Source organism: Drosophila suzukii, chromosome X, assembly GCF_043229965.1.
Source record: "Drosophila suzukii chromosome X, CBGP_Dsuzu_IsoJpt1.0, whole genome shotgun sequence".
Taxonomy (NCBI): domain Eukaryota; kingdom Metazoa; phylum Arthropoda; class Insecta; order Diptera; family Drosophilidae; genus Drosophila; species Drosophila suzukii.
The window spans coordinates 3,595,234-3,608,123 of NC_092084.1; the positions used below are offsets into that span (position 1 = coordinate 3,595,234).

Below are 12,890 nucleotides of genomic sequence, written 5' to 3' on the forward strand. Positions count from 1 at the left end.
ATTTTAAGAAAGTTAGGATATACCAATACATTAATTATTAGTTTATATTACAAAGGTAATTTTATGAAAATGATGTAAGATCCTAAAACTTAATTTTTAATAGATAGGTAGGTAAGGTAAAAATCAAAGGTTAACATCAAAATATTTTTGTTGAATTCTTATTTAGTATGTTATCCCAATAGTAGGTGCTAAAAACTTTTAAACAAAAAATTCTATTAAAACTATTATTATAATTATTCCATTCCTTGTATCATAAATTGATTTGATTAATTGTTGGCAAATTGTGTGATGAAATTTTGGGCAGTGTTCTTGTGAGGTGGTTTTTGGACTGGGCGATGTTTCCATCTTGGGCCTCGTCGAGCGCTCACATTATCTGACTCTGGTGCATGTCATCGCTGGGAAAAGTTGTCTCCGTTCGGGCTTTCCCTTTGCCCGCTTTTCCTTCGGCTTTCCTCCGCTTTTCCCCTGCTTTTTCTCCGCCTTTCCCCTGCTTTTCCGCACAGTGTCATCTCCCGTTGTCTCTGTCGTCATCGTCGGGCCATATTAAATTGTGTTAAAACACTTGCGCCATGCATGTCACACGGCACCCGCCCCCGTCCTTGGAATCCCCCCCCCCCTCATTTTTACCGCCCACCACCCACTTTTGTGCAATGGCGCGTGTTTTGCCATGTAACTCGTTTTGTCTCCAAGCTCCTTTGCTTTTCCTCTGCCTTTCTTTTTCTTTCTTTTTTTGGGAGAGGTAGCTTTTTTATGCCCGCTTCATTTCCGGCAAATTAAAACGCATACGGCGCCACACAAGTAACATTCTGGTAAGGCAAAAAAAAAGAAAGAAAATAAGTAGGTAAAAATAAAATAAACACTAATTTCGCAGCCGTGACACTCGTACGTAGTTTTTGGTACACTATTCGCCGTACTTTCCCTAGGGTCACATAATTTCTGGTTCACTTTTGCCCAGTTTCCAATTTATTTGTTTGCCAGGGGATTTGCAGTCAGCACCATCCACTCAATGCCTTGTTCCCCTGTTTACTTCTTTTTATATGTATTTCCCATTTTCTGTTTGCACCTCGCCTCATAATTAAAAGCTGCACTACGAATTTTTCAATAACAGCCATAAATCAGGCATATGGAAGCCGAGGGAGTTGGCCATAAATAACTTTACAGCCACACACATTGGCCGGCCCAATTGGAGGGCGGTGGACAAGGCAGAACAAGGGGGCGTGGCAGTTCAGGGCAGGGCAGCCCAGGAGGCAGGGGCAGAGGCTCCATCGATGACCCAGTCGAGCATGAAAAGCCCCCACTTGGCTCCTTATTAGTCATGCCTGAGATCGCCCGACGACACTCGCGGTAAATGCAATCGAAAAGTCGAGGAAAGCGAATTAAAACTTTAAGCAGGAGAAAGGCAGGGGGGAATTAAAAGTAGCTCTCGAAAAAAATCATAATATTGCAATCTTGACCAGTAAAGTTCTTCCAAATAAAATCCTTTAACAAAAATAAGACATGCCAAGAAATTACTAAGTTTTTAAAAACACTAACAAACCTGCCTAAAAGTATGCAACAAAAACTAATGTTGTCAACTCGAATTGAAACTCTATTGGTGCCTACTTTTAAGCACGCTTTTTTTTTTGTTCTATATTGCCAAAATATGGGTTTTAAGAAGGAATATTTTTGAAAACCGCGTACTAGTAAATAATAAATAATGAGGAAACACCATAGAAGTTTCCATTTTCCATTTGAATTTGTAGCATCAAGTATGTTTTTTACAGACCTACATTTTTTAATTTAGATCTCTATCATTTAAAATCCTGGCTTTTTATACTACCCGCTTTCAAGATGTGTTGCATGCAGCTTTAATAAGTTATTGAGTTACTTTGTTCTACGCCAAATTGCATTATTTCCATTATGGCTTCTCGGTACCTGTGCTACTTTTAATTATGGGTTCCTAACCCATAAACACACACATATAAATGGTATAGGGGGCCATATGGCATAACTATACATTGCGGTTGCCTTATTTGCCCCCCGTTCCTTCTTCTTTTATGGCTTGCATATGTATAACAGGAAATTAAAAATATATGCTGCATTTGGGCGGCTCTCTTTCTGTGTGTGTGTGTGTGTGTGTTTGTGTGTGTGTGAGTGTGCGATAGGATGTGTTGCCTACTTTTTGGCATTCTACCGACTCTTTTTGTCTGCTCACTTGTTGGTTGGGTTTTGTTTGCTTGTTTGCTTTGTTTTCCACATGGGCCACATTATTATGATGTCTCTTCTCTTTTCGCCTGAATGAAGTGCATCGCACATAAGGGAGTCGAGTGTGTGTGAGTGCGGAGCGGTTTGAGTGTGAGTGCGGGCCCTAGAGATGGCAAACTATTTAAAGTTATCGAAGAACATAACATATGATGAGTTCCGAAAACTCACTATTAAAAGTGTCTAAGAGTATGCAAAAAATCCGATTAATTCTTTTTTACTGCACACTTTCAGACATCCTTAAGGGTGATAAGGGCCTTAAAATTTTAAAATATCCATAGTTTAATTGAAATCCCTAGAAAACATGACTTCACTAAGGCTTATTTTAATACATTTTTCAGATTAGGCATATTATATTCCCTCAAAAAAATAAAATTAAATATTTGTTAATTCCCTTTGTAACCGGAAATGAATTCTTAGTACTTATATTTCCTTTAACTCTTATAAAAATGATCTTAAGGAGCCCCCCTATATCGCATCACGCTGCCATCACCAACGACACACGTTTCAGGGGTCGACTGGCAGCGTCAGCTTCGCGATTTTTCATCAAAGTCACGGCGGGCAAAAGTTGGCGAGATGCTGCCCCATTGTTGCCTCTGACACTGACACCGGAAATGAACACATTTTCCGGTGCCATACGTGTGCGCGTCTCGCTGTGTGGGTGAGTCTGTTTGCACACACACACACGCAGACACTGAGACCACCCACTGGGAGATTGAAAGTCGCTTAATGTATTGTTTTCCAGCGCTGACTTTCGGCTTTTGGATTTCAGCGTTCCGATTTCAGTTTTCAGATTCCAGGAGGCCAACGAAAAATTTCCCCGGACCGTCGGCTGATCTCCCACTTATTAGTGTTAAGGGAGAAAAGGAAAGTCGGGAATCAGGAGGCGGGAGCCGGGAGCCTCTTCCGCCCAGAGAATTTAATTACTCGAGTGGAGCGGCCCCGGCAGAAGGTGTTAATGAGATTGCTCTGCCGACTGCGGCTTTGCCAAATCAACTCGTCAGTTCGAAATCTCCCCAGCTTCCCAAAGCCCTGGAAGATTCATGCGGCAAAGTGCAGAGAGGATTGCAATCCATCCGACAGGCAGCGGTCCAGTCACTCGGATTAGCGGTACAGGAATCATAGATCTTACGCCCAAAATGGCCAGAATCTGGCCCCATTGAATCGAACTTGTGAAGTGGCCTTAATTAGTTTGCATTGAAATATTTGTTTTTGACTTTGATACATTTTCTTCACAAATTTTCTTGATGAATGGATCCAAAGGTGACCCAAAACTTCACTGTTTGTACCCATAACTATACAAGTCCACCTTTCGTTTCAAATTTTTTACTTAAGTTGTGTAATAATTTGCATTTAAATTGTGTAATGGGTAAAGCTGATTAATTTTTATAGCTTTTTTTTAAAATAATTTCAAGGACCTTTATGTAGGTGACCCAAAACAACACTTCGGAAGCCAATAACTTGACCGATTTCAAGAATTGAAACCTTGCAAAAGTTTAAATTTTAAGACTGTTCAAATTGTGGATCTACTTTTAGGATAGAAAAATAAAATATCCAGAAATATATGCAACCTGTGACGATGGCCCTTGGTTATCTTTTAAATAATATCATCTTAAGTAAAGTATTTGCTATTCGCCAGGTATTTCATTTCCGCTATCCTCGCAGCTTTCTCTTCACTTTCTCCTGCCATTTTCCTCAGTCTGATGGCTTCTTAATTAGCTGTTAAAACGTTTCGGCAGCTGCCAAAACAATTACACGCTTTATTTCCATGAACGGCACGTTTTACCTTGGTTGCAGCACCACCCGCGAGTCGTGACCCTTGACCCCCTGAAGCCCCCTGTAGCCCCCTGGTGACCCCTGTGACCGCCCCCAACCACTGTGAACTACTGTTGCTGCAGCTGGGGATCTAATCCAGGACTCAAATCGTTTTACGCTGTCGCCGCATGTGGGCATTAAGTTAAATGCCGGCATAGACGACAGGAACAATGATGATGGGTCTACGCCGATGATAATGATCATAATGATGGGAATGGCAATGATGTTGGGGGCGGTGGAAATCGGGGGGTTGTCGACGTGATTATGACGATAAGGTTCCGGATTCCACATTCCGGAGCCCATCGAGAGCGGCACAATCTGCTGATTTATATTATTGTCACGTTTATGGCCAGATTGGGATTGAAATTGAGACGAGAGCGATGGTGCAGCTTACGGTGCATTGCACTTTTTACAAGCAATTAAAGGTATTCGGAATAGAATGGCTACATATAGATATGCCAGCGAATGTCTAGAGACAGCTGTAAATGAATAATGAATGCCAATTCAGCGAAAAATATATTCAATTCAATTTCGATGCGTCACTCGAGCGCCGCCGCCGCCGCGTTCGTCGCTCATTAATTTATGACAGTCATTTTTAACGCTTTGCTGCCCACGATGCCCTGCAAGTGACAGTTGATGCTGACGGCGTGCCACGCCCCCACCCACCACCCACCGCTCTAACGCCCCATTTTGCATGCGTCAAATATTCAAGCGCCATTTTTCAATTGAATTGAATGAATTTCTGAATCTCTGAATTGAGTGCATGAATGGCGGAGCCGCAGGACGAGAAAAACCCCACGACTATGGTAGCGCTATCTTGGAAAAATCTAATCTACAGATTTTCTATTTTGCTATTTTCGAATATATTTTATAACTAAAAGTAGAGTGATTAAAATTGATCCTATTAACTTTTAAATATATTTTATGATTTTCTATAAAAGAAATAAAGGAATAATATGACTTTAACTAAAAAACGTATAGGTATTCTTTTAACGCACATATAGAAAATTAAATTAAATTAAATAAATACAAAATGATAACATCAAACCCAAATATTGGTTCAATTATAATTTTAGACTATTAAAAAAATACTTCTTTCACAAAAATATTTTCTCGAAGAATACCATTTCAAGCTATAAAAATATTTTCTAGCTTATTGCAATATTTTTTTTAATACCATTAAATTATTTTTGAAACTTCCAAAATATCTACCATAACAAATTTAAATTTCCCTAACAGTTCCATATAATTTTCTCATAAACTGTAGTCCACAAAGGACATTCTCTAGTCGCTCACCTGAAAACCGCCACTATTCCGACTTGTTGTATTCCGAATGATTTGTGTTTGCCCCCTTTGTTGACGGACGTCGAGGACAGAGCAGTTCTACGGCAAACGGGCCATTTGGCCGGACTCTAAAGTGGCCATATTTCACGCTCCTCTGATGGGCCTTGTCAACGTTGGCACCCCGACTTCTCCTGCTCCTGATCCTGCTCCTTTCCACATCCTCCGTCGGAGGCAGCCGTACATGGGCAGACATTACACTTTAATTAACTACAAATCCACTGAAATTGCATTTCTCCATTTCGCCGCAACTGCCACGCCCCCTTTCTGGCCAGTTTTGAGCTAATAAAACATTCAAAATATTTTTCTCGGCTCGTTTCTTTCGGCCGGGGGAGTGTGTAATTTTGCACATTTCATATGAAAAGTTGTCGGGCTCACGCAAAAAACTTTTGCAGCCAACACACAAGGATGCAGTTGGCACAGTGGAACTGTGGATAATAAAGTAAAGACAAATTAGTGGTGTAAATAAAAGATACAGGGTAAATATCAATATTCACATTACCTTTTTAAAAGAAAACCTATACATCCTTAGCAAAAGGCTAGCTATTTTGATAAAATTCCTAAGGATTATATTTTTCTGATTTATATTTATATTGATTTCTTCTTATTTATATATCAACTCGAAATAGTAGCTTTTAAATTTCGTTAAAAACATATTTTTAGTTTTAAAATTATTATTATGGATTTTAATAGTATAAAAATGTATATAATTTAACGTATGTTGTAAACTAAAAAGCCTAATGCATGAGGTACTCAAAATATCAAGTGGAAATAGTGGCTTTTAAATTTTGTTAAAAAACGTATATTTAGTTTGAAAATTATTATGGATTTTAAGATTACAAAAAAGGTATATATTTTAACGTATGTACAATGTACATTGTACATATGCTGTCAATTATGAAGCCTAATGCATGAGGTACTGAAAATAATGCTGTACAACAATTTACACAAAATGAAACTGATTAAATAAAATACTTTTAGGATTTTCCAAGAAAAAACTTTTAAAAATTTAAAAATTTCAACTGGGATTTCTTTACTTTAAAATGATTTAAGGACATACGTACTTTGGAAAAAGCCTTTAAACCATTTTGAAATCTCAATTTAAAATAATTTTTAAATAATTTTCAAAAACCTTTTCAAATGTTAGCCCTTGATTTCAGCACACAGTGCAGAAGTAAAGTTTCTTTCGGCAAAGATTAACAGAGCCCAGAAAACCCAACCGAAAGGGGGTTTCGGGGATGGGACTGGGATTTTGGGGGATATGCGTGTTTCTGGCGGCGCATGTTTGGCAATGCGGTAAACCAAATTATGTGCTTAGCAAGTTGCCGCTGCGACCAGAGTCAGTGCAACCATCCAGCCACCTCAACCGCCCAAACCACGCGATCCTTTGTGTGCTGGATGCAGCTGCATTTGCACAGCACCACATGGCCCCCCCTTTGAGTCTTTGAGCCGCCGCCCCTTGCACTTGGCCGATTTTCCTGGTGGCTCTGGTTTCTGGTGGCAAAGAGGTTTGCACAGGTGTTTCCAGCAACTTTGCCAGCATGATTAAAAAGTTTTGCCCCAGCGAAGCAATAGAAAGCCGGGCTTTGCTTGCCAGACTGTCATTGCCTGACAACAGGGGAGATGTCGATGCTTATTGTTTATTTTGGGCAGGGTCCAAAGGGTACGAAAAGAATTTCCAATTTCAAAGGCAAATCACACATCCATCGTTTTTTATTCTAATATTTCAGAAGTGTACAAAAATATCCACATTTCGTACTATTTTGTGAAGTAAAGGCCTTATGACACTTGATTTCTGACTAGCTGGATTTATTTTAAAAGTCTCGGGGACCTGAATATAATACAAAAGTTTTTGAAATGTTTTTAAGTTGTAGACACTTTTTTCTCTAGGTTGCCTGGCATTTTTGATATAAACCCATTAGACAAGTGTCATAAGACCCTAAGCGTATGACAAGAAATCCTAATTGTAAAGTGAAGCCGCACATCAATTTTCATTTTATTCCAAAATTTTAAAAAAGTACAAAAATGTTAGTCCTTTATACCATTTTTTGGAGTTGGCCCTTATGACACTGACTTGAGTTTCGACAAACTGGATTTATAAAAAAATTGTGGTATCCTAAATATAATATTAAATTGTTTAAAATGATTTTAAGCTATATGTAGAACCTTTTCTCTTATGGCTGCCCTGACTTTTTGAAACAAATCCTGTCAGTTAGTGAAAATTCAAGTTAGTGTCATAAGGCCTTAGTTAGTTGGATATTTCCAGCTTCAATTTAAAGGTATTTCTTTATGGCCGCTACTTATGAGACGCATTTTCCTGAAATTCAAGTTATTTAAACAGATGCCTTTGAAAGGTCTTGCATAATGATGGTTTTATATCAAATCCCGCCTGATACAATAACAAACAACGGTTTAGTGTGTGTGTGTCATAAGCGTGTTTACATAGCGTACAAAAAAAAGGAAATTCAAAATGCATGTTGGGCCTCGAACATGAGAGTGAGGGCATGGGCAACGAGGAGCTAGCCTCTGGTGAAGCGAAACATCTGGGAGTATAAGATCAAGTTAATGTACAGAACGGCGGACATGGCGATGAGCATGGCCAGACGGTATCATTTCTTTTTGGCATCCTTCAGGCCGGCGCCGGCGTTGAACTTGAAGAAGATGATGTCGCCGTCCTCGACGGTGTAGTTGCGTCCCTGTTGGCGGTACTTGCCGGCGGCCTTGGCATTCACCTCGCTGCCCTCCGACTTGAAGTCCTCAAAGTGCATCACCTCGGCCATGATGAAGCCCTTCTCGAAGTCGGTGTGAATGCGCCCGGCGGCCTGCGGTGCCTTGGTGCCCTTCTGCACGGTCCAGGCCTTCACCTCATCCGGTCCGGCGGTGAAGAAGTACTCCAGCTGCAGACCCTTGTAGCCCGTCACGATGATCTTCTCCAGCATGCTCTTGCACTTGGTCTCCGTCTCGTAGGCCTTGCGCTCCAGCTCGTCCTTCTCGGACATCTGCTGCTCGAAGGCCCCAGAGAAGGGGATCAGCAGGGCTCCCGGATCGTTCTTGTCGATCCATTCCTTGATCTTCGGCAGCCACTTGTTCTTCTTGCGGATGAAGTCCTTGTCGGAGAGGTTCACCAGGTAGATCATCGGCTTGGAGGTCAGGAACAAATATTTATTCAGTGCCTCAATCTGAAAGAGCGAAGGAGTGGTAGCATTAATGAGAACGGGATGGCGAATCACAAGGTCACACGAAAAAGTCCACAAGAAAGACGGCCAATTGGTAGTAACAACATGTTTAAAATGCAAAATACATAGTTAAAGCATTACTTATAAGCACATGTACAAATGGTTTTAGAGGGTTTAGGAAATGAAGATGATATATTAAGGATTGGCAAGCTATAATCTTCCTTTATATGGATTTTTTCGCACTCACATCATGGGCATTCCAGTCCTCGAAGCGCAGATGACGCTTCTGGTCGACGAGGATCTCCTTGATCTTGACCATCGAGTCGTATTCGGGCTTTAGCTTCTTGTCGCCGCCGCGGGCCACCACCTTCTCCAGTTTGTCCAGGTTCTTGAGCAGATTCTCCTCGTCCTTGAGGCGCAGCTCCTCGGAGATGATCTCCAGATCGCGCACCGGGTCCACCTCGCCCTCGACATGGGTCACATCCGGGTCCTCGAAGGCTCGGCACAGGTGAAAGATGGCATCGCAGGCGCTGATGTGCGACAGGAAGTCGTTGCCCAGACCCTGACCCTCGGCGGCTCCCTTCACCAGGCCGGCAATGTCCACGACGTTCAGATAGGCGGGCACCACACTAGTTTTTTATAGTTTTTTGTTGGATATATTAATTTTTGCATCTATGTAGGTACTTTTTTAAACTTTACAAGCAAAATGCAACCAAGGGTGAAGTGTACAAGTCCCGGAACTTGTTGTAAGTGTACATAATTTCGGTTAAAAGCAATGCCAAACTAAAAACCAAAGGACTTAGATCCTTTTGGAACTCACCTGGCCGGCTTGTGGTAGTCCACCAGGTAATCGAATCGCTCATCGGGCACCGGAACACGACGTGTGGGTAGGGCAAGGGGCAGCATCGCATGGAAAGAGCGGTGAGACGCATGTTAGTCGGGTTTATTTGGCTGGATGCAAAAATACAAAAATACAAAGAGATGGAAAAAACCTCGCCAGATTGACTGACTGCCTGGCAGGCCGGCAGCATCGCGGGCCAATCATGGCAATTTTCTATAATTTTGCGCCATCCGCAAAGGGGCAGCGAAACCAAAATGAAGTCGCTCACAAATAAAAAGCCCAGGAAAATGAAACCGAAGCGAACCGAAGGCGGGGGCAATTTGCATATTGGGAACTGGATCTGATAAAATTGCTAAGGCCGCGACACGCCCACAACGCAAAAGACAGTGAAGCATGGTTATCTTTAAATCGTTGAGGGTCTTTATAAACTCCAGTGGAAATTTTGGCTTCAAATCTTGACCCTCCTTTAAAAGATAAATTTTGATGTAGGATATTAGAGAATTTCTTCACAAACTCATAGAGGTATCCCACCTGAAAATCGGGTTACAATACCGAAAGTTATGGAACTTAGAAGTGCAGTTTTGGGTTCGAATTCTGAAAACCATTGGAAATACGGAAAAATCAAACATGGAAAAGTGCTAAAATTTGGACCCTCTTAAAAAAGAAATGTTTGAATGTAGAATATTAGAAAATTGAACCACAAATTCATAGAGGTATCCCACTTGAAAATCGGGTTAAAATAGCGAAAGTTTTGGAATTTAGAAGTGAGTTTTGGGTTCCCACTCCGAAAACAATTGGAAATAAGGAAAAATCGAACATGGAAAGAGGCTAAAATTTGGCACCTCTTAAAAAAGAAATGTTTGAATGTAGAATATTAGAAAATTGAACCACAAATTCATAGAGGTATCCCACTTGAAAATCGGGTTAAAATAGCGAAAGTTATGGAATTTAGAAGTGCAGTTTTCTGTTCTTATTCTGAATGCCATTGGAATTACGGAAAAATCCATAATGAAAATGGGCTAAAATTTGGACCCTCTTAAAAAAGAAATGTTTGAATGTAGAGTACTAGAGAATTTAAGTACAAACTCATGGAGGTATCCCACTTGTAAATCGGTATCAAATAACTTAAGTTATGGAATCTGGAATTTTAGATTTGGGTTCTTTTGATACCTCTTTTCTCTCAGTAAACTGCAAACTTCGAATAGTTCACCGTGATTTATCCATATATGTACAATCGATTCGTGTTGGTTCTATTTGAAGATCCTAAAGCAGTTTTCCCTACACTAAACCACGATATTCAAGGCCTCCTTCCGACTGAAGACCTCCACCTTATTGAGACCCCACTGTGGCTATTTTAGAAGGTCCAGTCGAGAGAGCAATTTGGAATTAGAAGCGGCGGCGGCTGCTCCTGGAGGCCATTGCTGCATCGCAACGGCGGGCATAAAAATTATATTCCACGCGATGATTACAATGATCGAGGAAATTGCCGCCGCCCGCAGCTTGGCCTGGTAATTGGCCAGCTATATGTATATCGGGGGACATATAGAGGAGTTGGGGAATACTTATTCTCATTCGGCTTGATGGTGCAGAAGGGGAAGTTCTCCGCGGGGGCGGCACTTTGGGTCAGAACGTTGAAGAAGGTGGACTTGCCCACGTTGGGAACGCCGACGATTCCGATTCTCAGATTCGTGCCGATTCTTCCGATCAGCGGCTTGCGTTCCGGTTCATCGTGCTTCTTCGGCGGCATCTTGGTAGATATATATCTGCGGGGAATGGAGAGATATGGATATATATCAGATATAGGTGGTTTTATTTTTGGGACTCCCGAGGGCGCCGAACATAACCTCACTTTGCCGGCTGCTGGCTCACCTTTCACCTTTTCGCGTGGACGCTATTCGCTTTCCGCTGAACTCCGGCTGCAGCTGTCGGTGTAAAGTTGAAGGTTAGTTGGTTTAATTGAACTTTAGCCCCTGTTATTTACAAATATTTACGAATATTTGGGCGTCCGCTGCTTTTTGCGGCTGACGGCGTGGAAGGAAAGAGAGCGAGCGAGAGGGCGATGGGCAATCAGCTGTGGGCCACGCAGGGTTGCATCGCAACTAGCGCCCCCGGGCGGGGGAATCGGGCAGCCGCTGCTTGGTGCCGCGGGCGGCAGGGGGCGCCACTAGGCCCGGGCGCGCAATTTGAAATTACCCCGAGGGCCATGTCATTACCTCTGTGGAATTTCTGCCTCTTTCAACAGGTTCTACGTCTTATTATACATCTTCAGCTGCTTTACATACTATTTTATCGGTTTATCTTTTATCTTGGTTGTGTCTTGATTTAATTGCTAAAAACGTAGGTTTATTTAAATTTAAAATTATATATCAAAGTGGATATAACCTGAGGTGATACAAAGTAACAAAAGTATTTAAGCTTGCACACTGCTTATAGATTGAGATGACTTGACACTATAATATGTTGATGAACTTTCAATATTAATAGTATTGCTTTTTTATTTAGTAAAATTATGTTTAGTGTGCAGTAATAAACGTAATGAGCTTAACGAGTACTGGCAATTGTTGGCAGTCTATTTTTCTTAAATAACAAACAAAAATCATACAAATTTAATAAAAAACTTTATATAATTACATTTTCCATCTATCTAACTTAACAGTAACAATAGTTTAATTTTGGTGGCTAACCGTGATTGTTTTCATTTTCATAAGCAATATTTAATAAGAGAGCCTAACAATAAATTAAATGTATATCCTAACATTATATTAAAAAATTTTAAACTTACTTCACGGTTTTAAAATCAATTGAACAACTTAAATAACTGTTTAAGGTTTGTGGTAGATAGTTGTTGTGGTAGATATCTACGAAGTCTGCCGGCAATTTGATGGTTTAATTTCGTCTAGATCTGCAGATGCGAATCCCCCACCTTCCACCCCTTTTTCCACGCCTTTTTTCAGGCAAAACCAAAGCGATCGAGTTAACTGTCAAGGTCGTCGGGCCGACGCACGTACACGCAATTTGGCGGTTTAGTGAAAAGCCCGCAATAATCAATAATTTCGCATAATTAGCGAGCCGATCGGCGGATCGATCCTTTGGCTTTATGGCCAACTGAAACGCAACTCCTTCGATGGGTTAAGGGGTCCCGAAGGGGTTAAGGTTGGGGATCAGGTTTGTTGATCTTTCGCGATTGCTGGCAATCGATTTGGCTCGTTGGTCGATGCGCTTTGATTGATTCCCCGGCCCGCGTTTATGGCCCTAATTAAAAGATCCGTTATGCGTGATCGGTCTACCTTTCGATATTCCAATACAACCCCATCCCCATGGCCATGTGCGTGCTAGAAAACTTACTTATAATTTCACGCTGTCTTGCCTTTCTGGCCAGTTTCTTTTTTTTCTTTCAAGGGATCGATTTGCGGTTGTCCGACCGTTTAAAAATCCATTTGCAACTGACCCTGGACAACTGTTTTTCCCACTGGAGC

The 12,890-nt window shown here is 41.3% G+C and overlaps 2 protein-coding genes across 3 annotated transcripts in view; both read right to left on the bottom strand.

Annotated features, from left to right (window-relative positions):
* Positions 1 to 5,598, bottom strand: part of CARPB (Carbonic anhydrase-related protein B) — a 69,832-nt gene extending 64,234 nt beyond the window's left edge. Inside the window, exon 1 of the mRNA XM_017081643.4 lies at positions 5,353 to 5,598. The gene's annotated coding sequence lies outside the window, so the exon portion shown is untranslated. The remainder of the gene's footprint in view (positions 1 to 5,352) is intronic.
* A 2,210-nt stretch (positions 5,599 to 7,808) lies between these two features.
* LOC108015279 (obg-like ATPase 1) lies at positions 7,809 to 11,505 on the bottom strand. Of its 2 annotated transcripts, XM_036820459.3 has the most exons (6): positions 11,406 to 11,505; positions 11,284 to 11,336; positions 10,981 to 11,177; positions 9,394 to 9,454; positions 8,821 to 9,202; positions 7,809 to 8,576 (listed from the first exon to the last, which is right to left on the bottom strand). In XM_036820459.3, exons 3-6 carry the CDS (start codon positions 11,159 to 11,161, stop codon positions 8,007 to 8,009), a joined length of 1,194 nt encoding a protein of 397 aa, XP_036676354.1. In that variant the 5' UTR covers positions 11,162 to 11,177; positions 11,284 to 11,336; positions 11,406 to 11,505; the 3' UTR covers positions 7,809 to 8,006. The 2 variants fall into 2 exon arrangements, with proteins under 2 accessions (XP_036676354.1, XP_070853948.1); XM_070997847.1 differs by lacking the exon at positions 11,406 to 11,505 and having other exon boundaries at positions 11,291 to 11,309.
* Positions 11,506 to 12,890: the final 1,385 nt, after the last annotated feature.